At 43.5% G+C, this 12195-nt stretch overlaps 1 protein-coding gene across 2 annotated transcripts in view; it reads right to left on the bottom strand.

The window, feature by feature from the left end:
• Positions 1 to 12195, bottom strand: part of thoc2 (THO complex 2) — a 38269-nt gene that overhangs the window by 3329 nt on the left and 22745 nt on the right. Inside the window, exons 29-36 of one of the 2 annotated variants that reach the window (XM_047378408.1) lie at positions 11253 to 11428; positions 10936 to 11038; positions 10032 to 10411; positions 9758 to 9816; positions 8261 to 8296; positions 3493 to 3621; positions 3133 to 3199; positions 2897 to 3042 (exon numbers count right to left, since the gene is read on the bottom strand). In XM_047378408.1, coding sequence (XP_047234364.1) covers positions 2897 to 3042; positions 3133 to 3199; positions 3493 to 3621; positions 8261 to 8296; positions 9758 to 9816; positions 10032 to 10411; positions 10936 to 11038; positions 11253 to 11428 — 1096 coding nt within the window. The remainder of the gene's footprint in view (positions 1 to 2896; positions 3043 to 3132; positions 3200 to 3492; positions 3622 to 8260; positions 8297 to 9757; positions 9817 to 10031; positions 10412 to 10935; positions 11039 to 11252; positions 11429 to 12195) is intronic. The other variant, XM_047378409.1, reaches the window with a different exon arrangement.

Raw genomic sequence — 12195 nt, 5'->3', positions numbered from 1 at the left:
CAGACCCATGCACCGTTGCACCTGACTGAGGCCGAAACCGAGCCAACCTCAATGGCTGGTTACGGTGTGAACTAGACAACACCTTAGGCACAAATGCAGTGTTAGGCCACAAGGCGACACCACAGAATCATCCGGACCCCATCGGAGACATGAGGGACTGACAGAAAGAGCATGCAGCTCGCCAACCCTCTTAGCCGAAACAATAGAAAACAAAAAGGCAGTCTTATATTTGAGCCACTTGAGGTCCCCTAGCACCAAAGGCTTGAAAGGGGAACAGCACAAAGCTTCGAGAACCAAGGGCAGCTCCCAACAGGGCACTCTCCGAACCAGCGCCAGGCACAACCTACACGCACCATGCAGAAAAAGAGAGACCATGTCATGGCTCCCCACCGTTCGGTTGTTCAACAGATGCATGATGACATGAAATTGCTGCGACATATACCTTGAGGGTCGAAGGAGAGCAGTCCTTATCAAGCAGAGACTGGAGAAACTCCAGAACAGTGGGCACCGGACAAGAAACCGGCCTTTCATTGCAGGCAGAACACCATTGAGAAAAAAAGATGCCATGTGTTGTCATACTGCTGACAACTAGAGGCTGCCCTAGCACTCAATATGGTGGGCCTGACAAGGTCCGAACACCCAGTCAGCCTCCCAGTGGCCATGCCCATAGATGGAGCTGTTTAGGGTCAGGGTGCCATATCCGTCCCAACTGAGACCCTCATAGTAGTCGAAGTGGTCATCTGAGACAGAACCAGGCAACTCTTCGCCAAGTTGACTTGGAGGCCCAACTGCGACACATGAGCAAGAAGGCAGCACGTATCTTGAGAGGCACCTGCCCAAGAGGGGGCACAAAGGAGCCAGTCGTCCAGGTATGGAAGAACCCTGACTCCGGAGGCGTGCAGAGGAGAGGGCCTCTTTCACGCACCAAGTAAACACCCTTGGGGAAAGGGAGAGACCGAAAGGGAGAACCCGGGAATTGCCGTTGGCGACCCCGATAAGCAAACCTGAGAAAACGGCGATGTTCTGCCGCAATAGGCACATGAAAGTAGGCTTCCGTCAGATCTGATGTAAAGCAGTCTCCCTTCGCAACAGCCTGAAGAACATCCGGCATCGTAAGCATGTGGAAGGGTACTGATTGAGTCCCCTCAGATCTAAAATGGTGCGAAAACAGCCTGTTTTCTTTGGCATAACAAAGTATATTGAATAGTAGCCCCTGGGTTACCGCAGAAGGGGTGGGGTGGCAACCAGGATCCCGGGTCTGTCTAACTGGGCGGCTGACTGGCTGGCGAAAGGCCCTGCCGGGTCTCTGCTGCACCTCTCGGGGATAGAAACCTCCAGATCTATCACCGTGCCGAGGTGGCGGCCGAGCACTGGGGCTAACAGAAGGACAGCTCCAGTGCTGAGGAGGAGGAGGGGGCATACTCCTGCAGAGGCCATAAAGCTGTTGGCAAGTCTGATGCGCCTTAACAGTTCGCTCCAGTGCCTCCACACCTGCTCATTCGAACAACTCCCCCAGCACGACTTTAATACCCCTGAGGGTCCGACGTCATGCTTCGGTCAGATGAGACTGCGCCACCCACACCTGTCCACGAGCTTGGACGAGGAAAGGCACGACATGGCCGAGCTCTCTGGTCATCAGCGCAAAGGCCGGCAATGCTGCGTTGCTAAAAAAAACTGCCGCAGTTGCACCACCAGCGTCCTGAAGGGATGCAGAGAGGACAAACATGAGATGTGCCATGGAGTTGCCAAGGCCGCCAGAATGCGCTCCTGCATTGTATGCTTTACACAGGAGGTCATCCGTAACCTGACATTGAGTACGTGGGCATCGGACAGCGGGTTCAACCGCTGGCATACGGTCCAGGCCTGCCTTGACTGACTCGTGCATGGCAGCCAACACTAGGCCGTCTGTGGAAAGATGTGACAATGTCCTTGGGTCCCGCCAGCAGGCGTGCAACTCCCTCAGGTACTCCTCTGACAGAGGGACAGAAAAGGGAGTAGGAGCGTGTCTGCACCTGAAAAAAGCACTCCTGGAGGCAGACTCCTCTCCTAGCGGGAGTTCCAGCTGCAGCTGCCTCAAGGCCATATACATGACCTCCTGCATAGAGCAGTCACTGGGCTCACCAACTGCACTTTGCGAAGAAAATGAGCCAGTCTCAGAGGCTTGGGAGGACTGCGCCTCCTCCTCATCTCTAAATTGAGAGGCCGCCGCGGCCAGAGACAAAACATCCTCCTCCACATACAAATCAGGCATGGATGGAGAAGAAAGCCCAGCGGTTGGAAGTGAGGCATCAGAATGACAGGTTTGCAACAAGGTCTTCATCTCTGCTTACTCTGTCAACAACTGCTCAACCCTTGTGGCCAGGCCCTGGTCAGACTTGGCTCGCTTCCTCCTAGAGGTGTCGCAGACACTGTGGTATTAACACAGCGCTTTGAACGCCTGAGGGGGGCGCACCTTAAGGGCAGCGCTTGTGAGTGGGCAGCAAAACCTCGGTGACCCGTCCCCCCCTTGTCTTATGTCTTGGATGGGTTGTACTGGAATTCTAATTTCCCCTCGGGGATCAATAAAGTATCTTTGAATTTTTGAATTTGATTTCAGCACCGCCCTCTGGCGGTCAGTAGGGATGAAATAGAACTGATCAGAGTTGATGAGTTTCTAGAGGGGAGAAGGTTAAGACAAAAGCAAGGAATACTTTTCAAAAAAAAAAAAAAAAAGCAACCAAAGTATTTTCCTTTCTCACCTTTTGTACACAAAATACCAGTTTTTAAATGCAAATAAAATGTACTATTTTTATTTTAATGGGTTAGTCAAGTACTAACAACAACCAACGAGGCCTGTTTTACATGTACTTTACAGGTAAATAAGGAGTGCTGCCATGGTAACAAATGATGGGCTGACCTTCTTGCCTCCGGAAGAAGTTCGCTCGGGTTTCACAGACTCTGCCTTCTCTTTGCTTGAGGATTTCGATCTTTTGCTCTTCTCTTTCTCCGGCGACATAGGAGAGTCACAGGAAGGACTTGTGCTCTGGCTGTTTTTGGAGGAATCTGAGAAGAAACCGATACTGCCATCACGCTCCCATTTCGAGTTTTGACAGTTGAAACGCGTGATATTTTGTCAGGACAGAAAGCACTTACTGGTGCCGTTCTCGTCCTTCCTCCGCTTGGATTCTTGGCTCGTCTCACGGTCGCTGACAGTGTGATCCTAAAAGAGAAGCGATAACAACCAGACGTCAGAATTCAGCAATAAATACCCTTCACGTTTAAAAACATGTCAATTATAAGTTATAAAGCTCTGTCGTTACTTAAGGTTTAATACATTTGTGAGCAGAACCAATTTTTTCTTTATCTGGTTGCAGCTTTCATGTTGCAATCCTGTTCTCCTTTTTCTAAATAATGAATCCAGACTTAATTAATCCTCCCAAATTGGGAGAAAATACCACCTACATCCCAGCTACTGGTCTTTATATTTTAAATGTAAAGTTGTGTAGCACTCACCCGTTTCCTTTCTTTCCGATCTTCCTTCTTCTCTTTGGATCGGCCCTGTGTGTTCTCTGTGTCTTTCTTCTCCATTTCCTTCTCTCTGCTCTTGGACCGGGCAACTGAATTAAAGTTGATGTGATGCTGCTGGAAACAATCCCAACAGGAACAGAACACGAATAAGTTAAAGCCCTATTCATGATCTTTAATCAGTCTAAAAGAGTACTCAGAGGTTTGTGTCATTTATGGCCCAGGCAGCGTATTCGGACACCTTTTCTTTTTAAACCTGTTTGTTTTAATCTAGTCAAACTATTAAATATGATGACATATTCAGATACTGAAGTCAAACAAGGTGTAGAGTCCCGCTGTTCCAGCTGCACACCATTTCAAACATGTGCTCCTCCTGCCTCCAGGTATCAACGTCTCTCTCCATCCAAGTTAAAATGGTTCAAAAACCTGCAGCTGGACTCATTACCAGACTTGAAGAAATCACTGCTGTGCTCGTCTTCCTCTGTTTGTATTGATTTTTAAACATTACTGCTCACCTTCAAAAGCCTAAATAGCCTCATGCCTAAATACATCTCAGCCTTTATTAGATGCACGGGTTTTTTGGACAGCTCTAGCGAACAGACCCAGTCACATTAGCTATCTTCAGTTAAACTCCTCCTTGATTCCTCTCTCACAGGCTCTGTGTAAAGCCTGTAGCTATAACTATCGATTACAGCGGCTTTAGAAACATCGGTTTAGCCCAACACGTCTTCTCTCTCACTCTAAAAGGATGCAGTGAAAATAACACTTTGTGAAAGCACAGTCAAATGTCAATGTTTTTAAGTTGAACAGATTTTTGTTAAGACTAGATGAAGAATACCAAAAACATAATGCTAAGAGTAACAGAAAATACAGCTACTGAATAGGGTTTTATATCCATCATTAAAGCTACATGAGCAGCATGAGTCACTCCTCAACCACGATTCAGACCCATTCAGTATGATTTGACTAAACAAAATCTAATTTGACGTGAATGTAATACATATGGATGAAGCAAATACATCATGCTAATAAATAAATGCTGCTAAATGAGAATTATTCTTTATCTAACAAGAACTTTCTCTCTGAAGAAGGCCTTGGTTCACAGTTCCAAGTACCCTAGCTCCTAAAGTCACCAATACATGAACCCCGATGCAATATTCCTAGTCTGCCATGAAGACTTCTTTAATTAAAAACAATACAAAAATGAAGCTTACCTTAAAAAAAGGGACAGAAATTGCATAAATCAAATAGCTTGGATGTGGTCAGAGTTTAAAACAAAGAGTAAAGTAGCACCGAAACCCACGGTGGCAATTAGAAAAGTGGACATAAAACTGTGCAGACGTGACTTACAATCAGCTGCAAATTCAACCAACATGTAAAACAATGAAAGCGATCTTCAGGAATACTAGCTGAGCCACATGATCAGGGATTAGCAAAGTGCCAAGGACTAAAGAAATCCTAAACATTCTTTAAGGGCTCATTATGACTCACTAGCGGCAGTTCTTTCCCCAAACTGCAAGCACTGCAACTTAGAAAAATACTACTACACCGCAGGAAGGACAGGGCAGCAGTGGAAGAGCTCTACAGTAGTTACAAACTCCCTTAAATAAAATACATTTCATCTTTTATCTAAACGGATTGAATTTTATGGTGAAGAAAATCGTGCGGATGGATTTTATCCAAGACCAGAGGCTGCTCTGCTGCTCATCCACATTACACATCCCTACCACTGATCTCTTTATCTTAAATTTCAAATATGGGACAACGGATGGGTCGATAAAGGATTCTCATTTCACAGTTTTAACACAAACATTTAAAATAAGCAATATAACATCTAATAGTTTCTTACAGGAAAGCAACAATGATCCCCAATGCCGCTAAATATAGTGATTATTACAGTTATAAATACAACAATTTCTAATTTTCATACAATGAGTAAAACAAGATTATAGACTAAAAATCTGATAACCTTTTATAGGCTAGCATTTCCTCCTCTGATTGGCATGGAGCGTACCTGGAAGCTCACAGAAAGCCATGTTGGGATATGATCCCTATTGCTGCTAAAGCTTGTTGGTTATAAAAATCAAAACAGATGACGTGGACAGATCTGATCAGTTTACACGCATTTACCCTGGGAATACAATATTTTCTCCTCGAAAACACTCAAACAGAATGACATTTCTGACTTAACGGGACTAACAGCCTGTACTGGCAGCCTCCATGTAAACAGGACTACTTAATGAAAAGGAGGGAAAATTCTTTACAGAACAATCACGGTGTAAGAACATCACACTATGGCCTTTTTCTTAATTATAAAACATGCATTTGATCCATTTTGTACCAATAATTAAAATAGAAACATATACTGCGGTTGTTTTTTTCCCCCCACAAAAACATCAATAGAGACATTAAAACAGCTAGTACAACTTTCATCTATACAGCCTCGACCATCCATATCTGGTACTACTGAATTCAAATGTACAAATGTAAACCAGGCATTTTAAGCTCTGATGTTTGTGTTTTTAAGTAGCGGTCTTACAATCTCATGTAAAATGTAAACGAAAGAAAGAAAAAAACTATCTATGTTATGATATTTACGAAAAGGTCAAGCCCAAAGTTCAGGAATGTTTTTTAATCCACAAAATATTCGAAAAAGAAAAAAAGAAAACCACACATGGCAGAAAAATCATGTTCAAGCAGAGCTAGAACACGTATACGCAGATTTGGACCTGGGACTAATAATTTACTACAAAAAGAAATAACTGTTATTTGGGCGAAGGAATTAAAGACAGGTCATATTGTTTTAACATCGTTTCATTTAAACAAGTCGCTTTTTCCTGTAGGAACACGTCAAAACAAAAATTTTCTGCATCCAAATTAGAGATGCACCGATCAGATTTTACGCTGCCGATCACCGATACCGATCACCTGGATTGGATGTAAATTTTTCAATTCAGTTAAAAGTGCTACTGGCTAAGTGATCTGGAAAAAAGGGACCATGTGTTTACTTACTTTTTTTAAAAAGAAAAACTACAATAAAATTGCAGGCACAGTGCGAGCGTTGGTGATGGTGGGCTGCGTTACCTGCCGTCTGACTGCTGCCGGTGTCTCCTTTTTATTCTCTGCAGTGAGCCTCGAAAGCTCACCATACTCCGCCAAGAGATTGTTCTTATACATAAATAAATTCCTTGTGTTGTAGCATTTCAACATGCTTCCCCCATGATGTGCTTTTCTGTTGCATGTCGCAGGACGCAAACTTTACATCACTCTTACACCCAGAGTAAAAGGTCCACATGGCAGGCATGTTTGTTTAGGATTTGCTGCTGTGTGCTTGCAGTGTGAAGGAAAGGGGGAGACACACTACACTGCACACGAGTTCTGCAGGCTGCAAAGTATGAGGTACAGGTGATCGGGTTTTGTGATTGGCATAGACCGATCACTTTCTTTTTCATGGAAATCGGCAGATAATGATCAGCGGCCAATTGATCGGAACACCACTAATCCAAATTGTTCTAAAAAGGTAATATCCTTCATGACAAGTTTAAACCTAAACTCGTTGGTTCATTAAAAAACAGAAGGAACTTCAAAGAGCAGAACTGTCAGGAGGAGGCAGTGGCTTTAAACGGTCCAATAAGAATTCGTTTTCTGCTGCTCATTGTTTTAGACCAAAAATAGTAAATATTGTGGTATGATTAAGGTGACATTTTATTATACTTATTAATAATAACATACTGCCCTTGTTTCATATATTTAAATATTCACCATCTTGCTTTATTCGCTGAAGGAGATGTTTTTTATCCATCATAGGGTGAAAAAATGCCAATGATGTCCCTTTAAAACGATCAAAAGCAGATGCATTTTGCAGGGAAAGAGGTAATAAGCTTCTTAATAAGCAGATTGAACGCAGAAAAAAATCCCAGGATTTTTAAAACCACCAAGGTTTAAAGCGGCTTCTCACAGAGCAGAAATCTAAGTGAACGTTTATTTTACAGGCAATAATATGGGTTTATGCTGTACGATATTAGAAAATCTTGCCATAGAGATAATATTGGTTAATGCTGATGATGTCAGGTGTGATATAGGCCTATTTTCTTCTGTCCTCTCTCTCTCATCTGTGCTCCCATCACTCTGTGACCGTTAGCGTTTAGGTCGAGGTCATTTCTGTCCAGCTTCAGCATCTGCTGCCCCTTAGACTACAACCGGCTAAATATCAGCAGGTAAAATGCAAGTTCATAACACTTTATTAGCTATCTTTGTGCTCCAAACAGTCCTCTGCGATATGAATACCGCACACTGATGTTGCAAAGACAATATATTTGCGATATATTGTGCAGCCTTAGTTGATGCTGTCTGATCTTGTTCCTGAACAAGCTGACGCAACCATTGATTTAATTTTTCTATTTCCTGTCTCCCCTCTTTCATTAAATTTAGCATGTTATCAAGCTATTCCACCTTGACTCTCCAGCTGCAACACAAAGGGTGCTGACTTATTAATTATGGTGACAGTTCGATGAGTAACTTCACTCAATTACTTTAATCTCATCTGACAAAAACAATGTAGCATAGTTTTGAAGTGGAAGGAAAATCATACGTTTTTACCAATAAAAATCTGCTTGTTAATTTGAAAAGGCCCACCAGGCAACACAAACAGACTGAAACAATGAGAAGACCTCCTAGATGAGTTGCTTCATATGAAACCTGCATAGATCTCTTAAACGAGCTAACTGGAAGTATAAGTAGCAAAGTCAGTTCAAACCTTGGATGCAGACTCCTTGAGTTCGTTGCTATTGTCCTGTAGGGATGAATGGAGATGACAGATGAGCTGGGAGGGGGTGGGGATTTGGGAGGAGGTTGTCAGACAGCAGTAGAAAGTTGGTAGAAGAGGAAGGGAGGGGGAGAGGGGCCGATCCAACAGCATACTTCTCCCTTGATCTCTGACCTTCAAGAACTAAGGCTTTGACAAAATTATTACATAGAGGAGAGTTCATAGGGTCAACATCTGGCATGTCAACACTTAGAAAATAGATATGATCTAATAGAAAAACCCTGAGCATATGTAGAATATCTTAGTCTTAACACTAAAACATGTCTGCTATTTAAGCACAGCTGGTATCTCAATACTTCTAAAGTGCAAGTGCTGTAAATAGTGGTCATATCTGTGGGTGAGTGCAGTTATGTGCCTGTGTGTTGTACAAATCACTGAAATGTGCTGGGCTGCATCCCTACAAAGATAACTGCTGCTGTCACTTACAGTTCAGGAATGGATAAGACACATGGAGCCTAATTCTCTCGTAGAAGGGTACAATAAAGACCTATCACAAGCTTCCAGTGGTTTGGACAAGACTCCAGACGATTCAGGTCTCACCCACTCTCTCCCTCACACTCTCTTTGTAGGGGCAGGCTTTATTTTCCGTGGCATTTTTGGCGGATTCGCAACTGCAACATTCATTCTCTCTTGATCCCTGGGTGCTGGCGGCTCTCTCTTCCAGATAATGCTTGCCAGAAGGTAGAGCGACGGATGACGCCGGCGGCTGGGAGCTGTAGAGATAGGGTTGCAGGGCGGCAGGACTGACTGGGCATGCTCCATGCGTGATGTGAAGGCTGGCCGTGGGCTGTCTCGACAAGCGGATGATGAGAAGGGAACGATGGCTTAGATGTAGAGGCACTCTGGAGGTAGCGCCAGAGAGGTTTGCTGGACACCATCCATCTTTGAGCTGCACTGAGGGGCGCCGAGGGTACACCAAGATACTTTACATCAACTTTAAAGAAGGAAGAGCTCACAAAAATGGAGGAAAAAAATCTTGGGAACTATTTCAACTGGTAGTATACTGCTCCTAGTGGGTAAAAAACTGCCTTTGGAGACTTCTTGACAGGGCGTGAATACTATTTTTAAAAATGTAAAAAAAACTCCTCAGCAATATAGAAACGTGGTAAAAAAAACGTCTTGCCAAGGCACACCGACTGCTTTCACTTATATGAAAATAGGCATTTTTTTCAATATGAAAATATATAATATACATAATATTCTCTTGACTAAGTCCTTCAGGATTTTTCCAAATTCTGCAAAATTTCCTGCTCATGTCCATGGAATGCTTTCCAACTCCCATGGGTTACGGTTGAGATTTCCAGATGCCATGCCTGCATGTGTGGCAGCTCTCCCAGATGATCTTCAGGGCTGCTGGAATGGGCAAGGCAGGGAATGCTCCGGCAGATAGAGAAGAAACGGGCACAGCCTTCCTCAGGCCATACTAACCTTAACAGATGAGGAGTGGGATGGGGACGAGTGACTGTCCAGCTTTCGTCTTTTGTGATCTGCAGAGATAAGAAAAGTAAAACTTGTTGATTTGCACGGCCAGCATCCAAGATTTTGCCACATTATCTCTTTTTCTTTAAAAGGACATTATAAATGTAACAGCACCAGGAAATGAAAAGATTTTGACAAACTTTAAACTGTGCTCTAATAATAAATATTTTTCATTTCTTTAGAGAACAACATATTGAAACAGAGACCTGGAACCGCTTCTTACCCCTCTCAGATTCGGCAGACTCTGATCTCGGATTTGGTGACTTGAGGGTCGCAGTCGCAGCATTCCTGTCTCCTTTCTCCTTGCTCTTGGACTCCTTGATGGCATCACGCTCTCTGGCTGGTTCCGCGGGCTCCTCGTTTCCAGCTTTGGCCTTGTCGTCTTTGCTGCTCTTCTCCTCCAGCTTGACTTTCTCCCTGTCTGCTTTCGGGGTCTTCTCCTTACCCTCACGCACCACCCGCTCCTCCTTTCCCGCTCTTTCGTCTCTCTGTTTTTCTCTGCGGTTCTCTGCCTTTGCCTCTGGAGTGCTCCCTGGCGTCTTTTCCTTCTTCTCTTTTTTCTCCTTTCCGCTCTTCTCTTTGTCATCTTTCACAGCTTTGGTGCTGCAAACAGATCCATTGCTTTACTCGACAAATTAACTCAGAAGCTTAAAACAAAACTAGCCAGTAAATAGGAAACTGGAGAAGTTTAAATCAGTTCCTGCACGTACTGCATTTTGTATGTCCACATTACATTTCCTTTTTCCAGACTGAAATTTCTTAGAGTTCACCATGAGATTTTAATGGTACAAACAAAGAACTTCACAATAAATTTACCACAGATGGTAAATATTAAATCTGCCAAAAATCCACAGACACAATGAATGGATGATGGACGCGTGAACTGTTGGATGAATGGGGGATGGAAAATCGGATGCATGAAGATGGAGAAACGGACAGAAGGATGCACTTTAGAAGGACAGAAAGGTGCATGGATGATGGATCATAGGATGCACCGATGATGAATGGGAAAACACAGACTGATAAATACATTGAAAATGGACATACTCCATAGTTTCCCGGACTGAGGAAGAACCCTCAAAAATATATTTTGTCAGGAATGTTTGTATACCTCAGGCGAGACTTACCTGTTGAGAGCACCGTTTCCATTGCTGGTGGTCACTTTGGCTGCTGTGCTGTTAGCTTTGTTCACTGGCTTGGTGGTCCCCTGAGGTTTGTCCTTGCCCCGATCTAAATAACAGAGGGCCGCATTTATTATAATTCAACTGGCAGGCATATTTACAGTAGGAGGAGTATTAAACAAGTAACAACAGTTACCGTCATGTATGAATATTCAGAAATTCAAGCTTTTTTTAGAACTTTAATTTTAAACAAACATAATAACCTAATAAAACAGAAGTAGAGCGTGTGAAGCTGGTTAGTCATTTTGCCTTTCATTACTCACCCCCATCTTCTGACACCCCCTCCTCAGTCTTGCTCGCATTGGCTGCTGGCTTGCTGGTGCCACCAGGGCCGTTCTGCTGACTTGCAGGTGTGGCACTTCGAGCCGGCTGGTCCTTGTGGTGGAACTCATTCTCCGGGACCATGTGCACCTTCTGGCTTTTCAACCGACCTGAATAACTGCGAGATGCACAGAGTTTACACAAAGCACCAAAAAAGAATCCCCGAAGAACGTCTGATTCTCACACAGTGAAAATAATTCCTTTGCCTGGGCAGAAACACAGCTAATGACCATTTTAGATACACATTTATCAAATGGTGTTTTCTGCTGGTCAAATACAGAAAAATTTAATTCTTTTAGGAAGAAAGCTGAAAACCCCTACCTTTTCTCTCTGTAAATTCATCAGTCGACATTAATGTTCTTTGACACACTTTGTTTTGAGTTTAGTAAATATTAGAATAAGGTTAGAGACTTGGGTTGAATCCACACATAAGGATAAACCAGTCATCTCTTCATTTTCTGAGGGATTCAAAGCTACGACCACTAAACCAAAGTAAGGACAAGGCATCTGGATGAAGCGGCCCCAAAACACAGAGACACCGAAGCTCAGTGCTAATAACCCTGATGTGCTTTGTTCATGCCCAGACCAGTGAGAGCTGCCTTCACTTATTATCTTTATTGTAAGTTGGATTTTGCAGTTCCTCGTATTAAAAGCTGCTTTCAGACTGACTTGCTGCAGCAGCAGCAGCAATAAAGTGTAGAAATAATGAGCGCAAGCTGGAACAGACCAGAGTTTAAGTGAACCTTGCCAAACAGATGAACTTAAAAGCTTCTTTTTAGAAATTGCAACTCAGTCCGGAAACCTGAAATATTTCTAATGGAAATCTTTTTGCCAAAATCAATAAGCTACAATCTCATTGTCAGAATTAGTTGGGTGACAGCCTAT

Source organism: Girardinichthys multiradiatus, chromosome 11 (assembly GCF_021462225.1).
Source record: "Girardinichthys multiradiatus isolate DD_20200921_A chromosome 11, DD_fGirMul_XY1, whole genome shotgun sequence".
In the NCBI taxonomy this organism is placed as follows: Eukaryota; Metazoa; Chordata; class Actinopteri; order Cyprinodontiformes; family Goodeidae; genus Girardinichthys; species Girardinichthys multiradiatus.
This window is presented reverse-complemented; position numbering and strand designations above follow the sequence as displayed.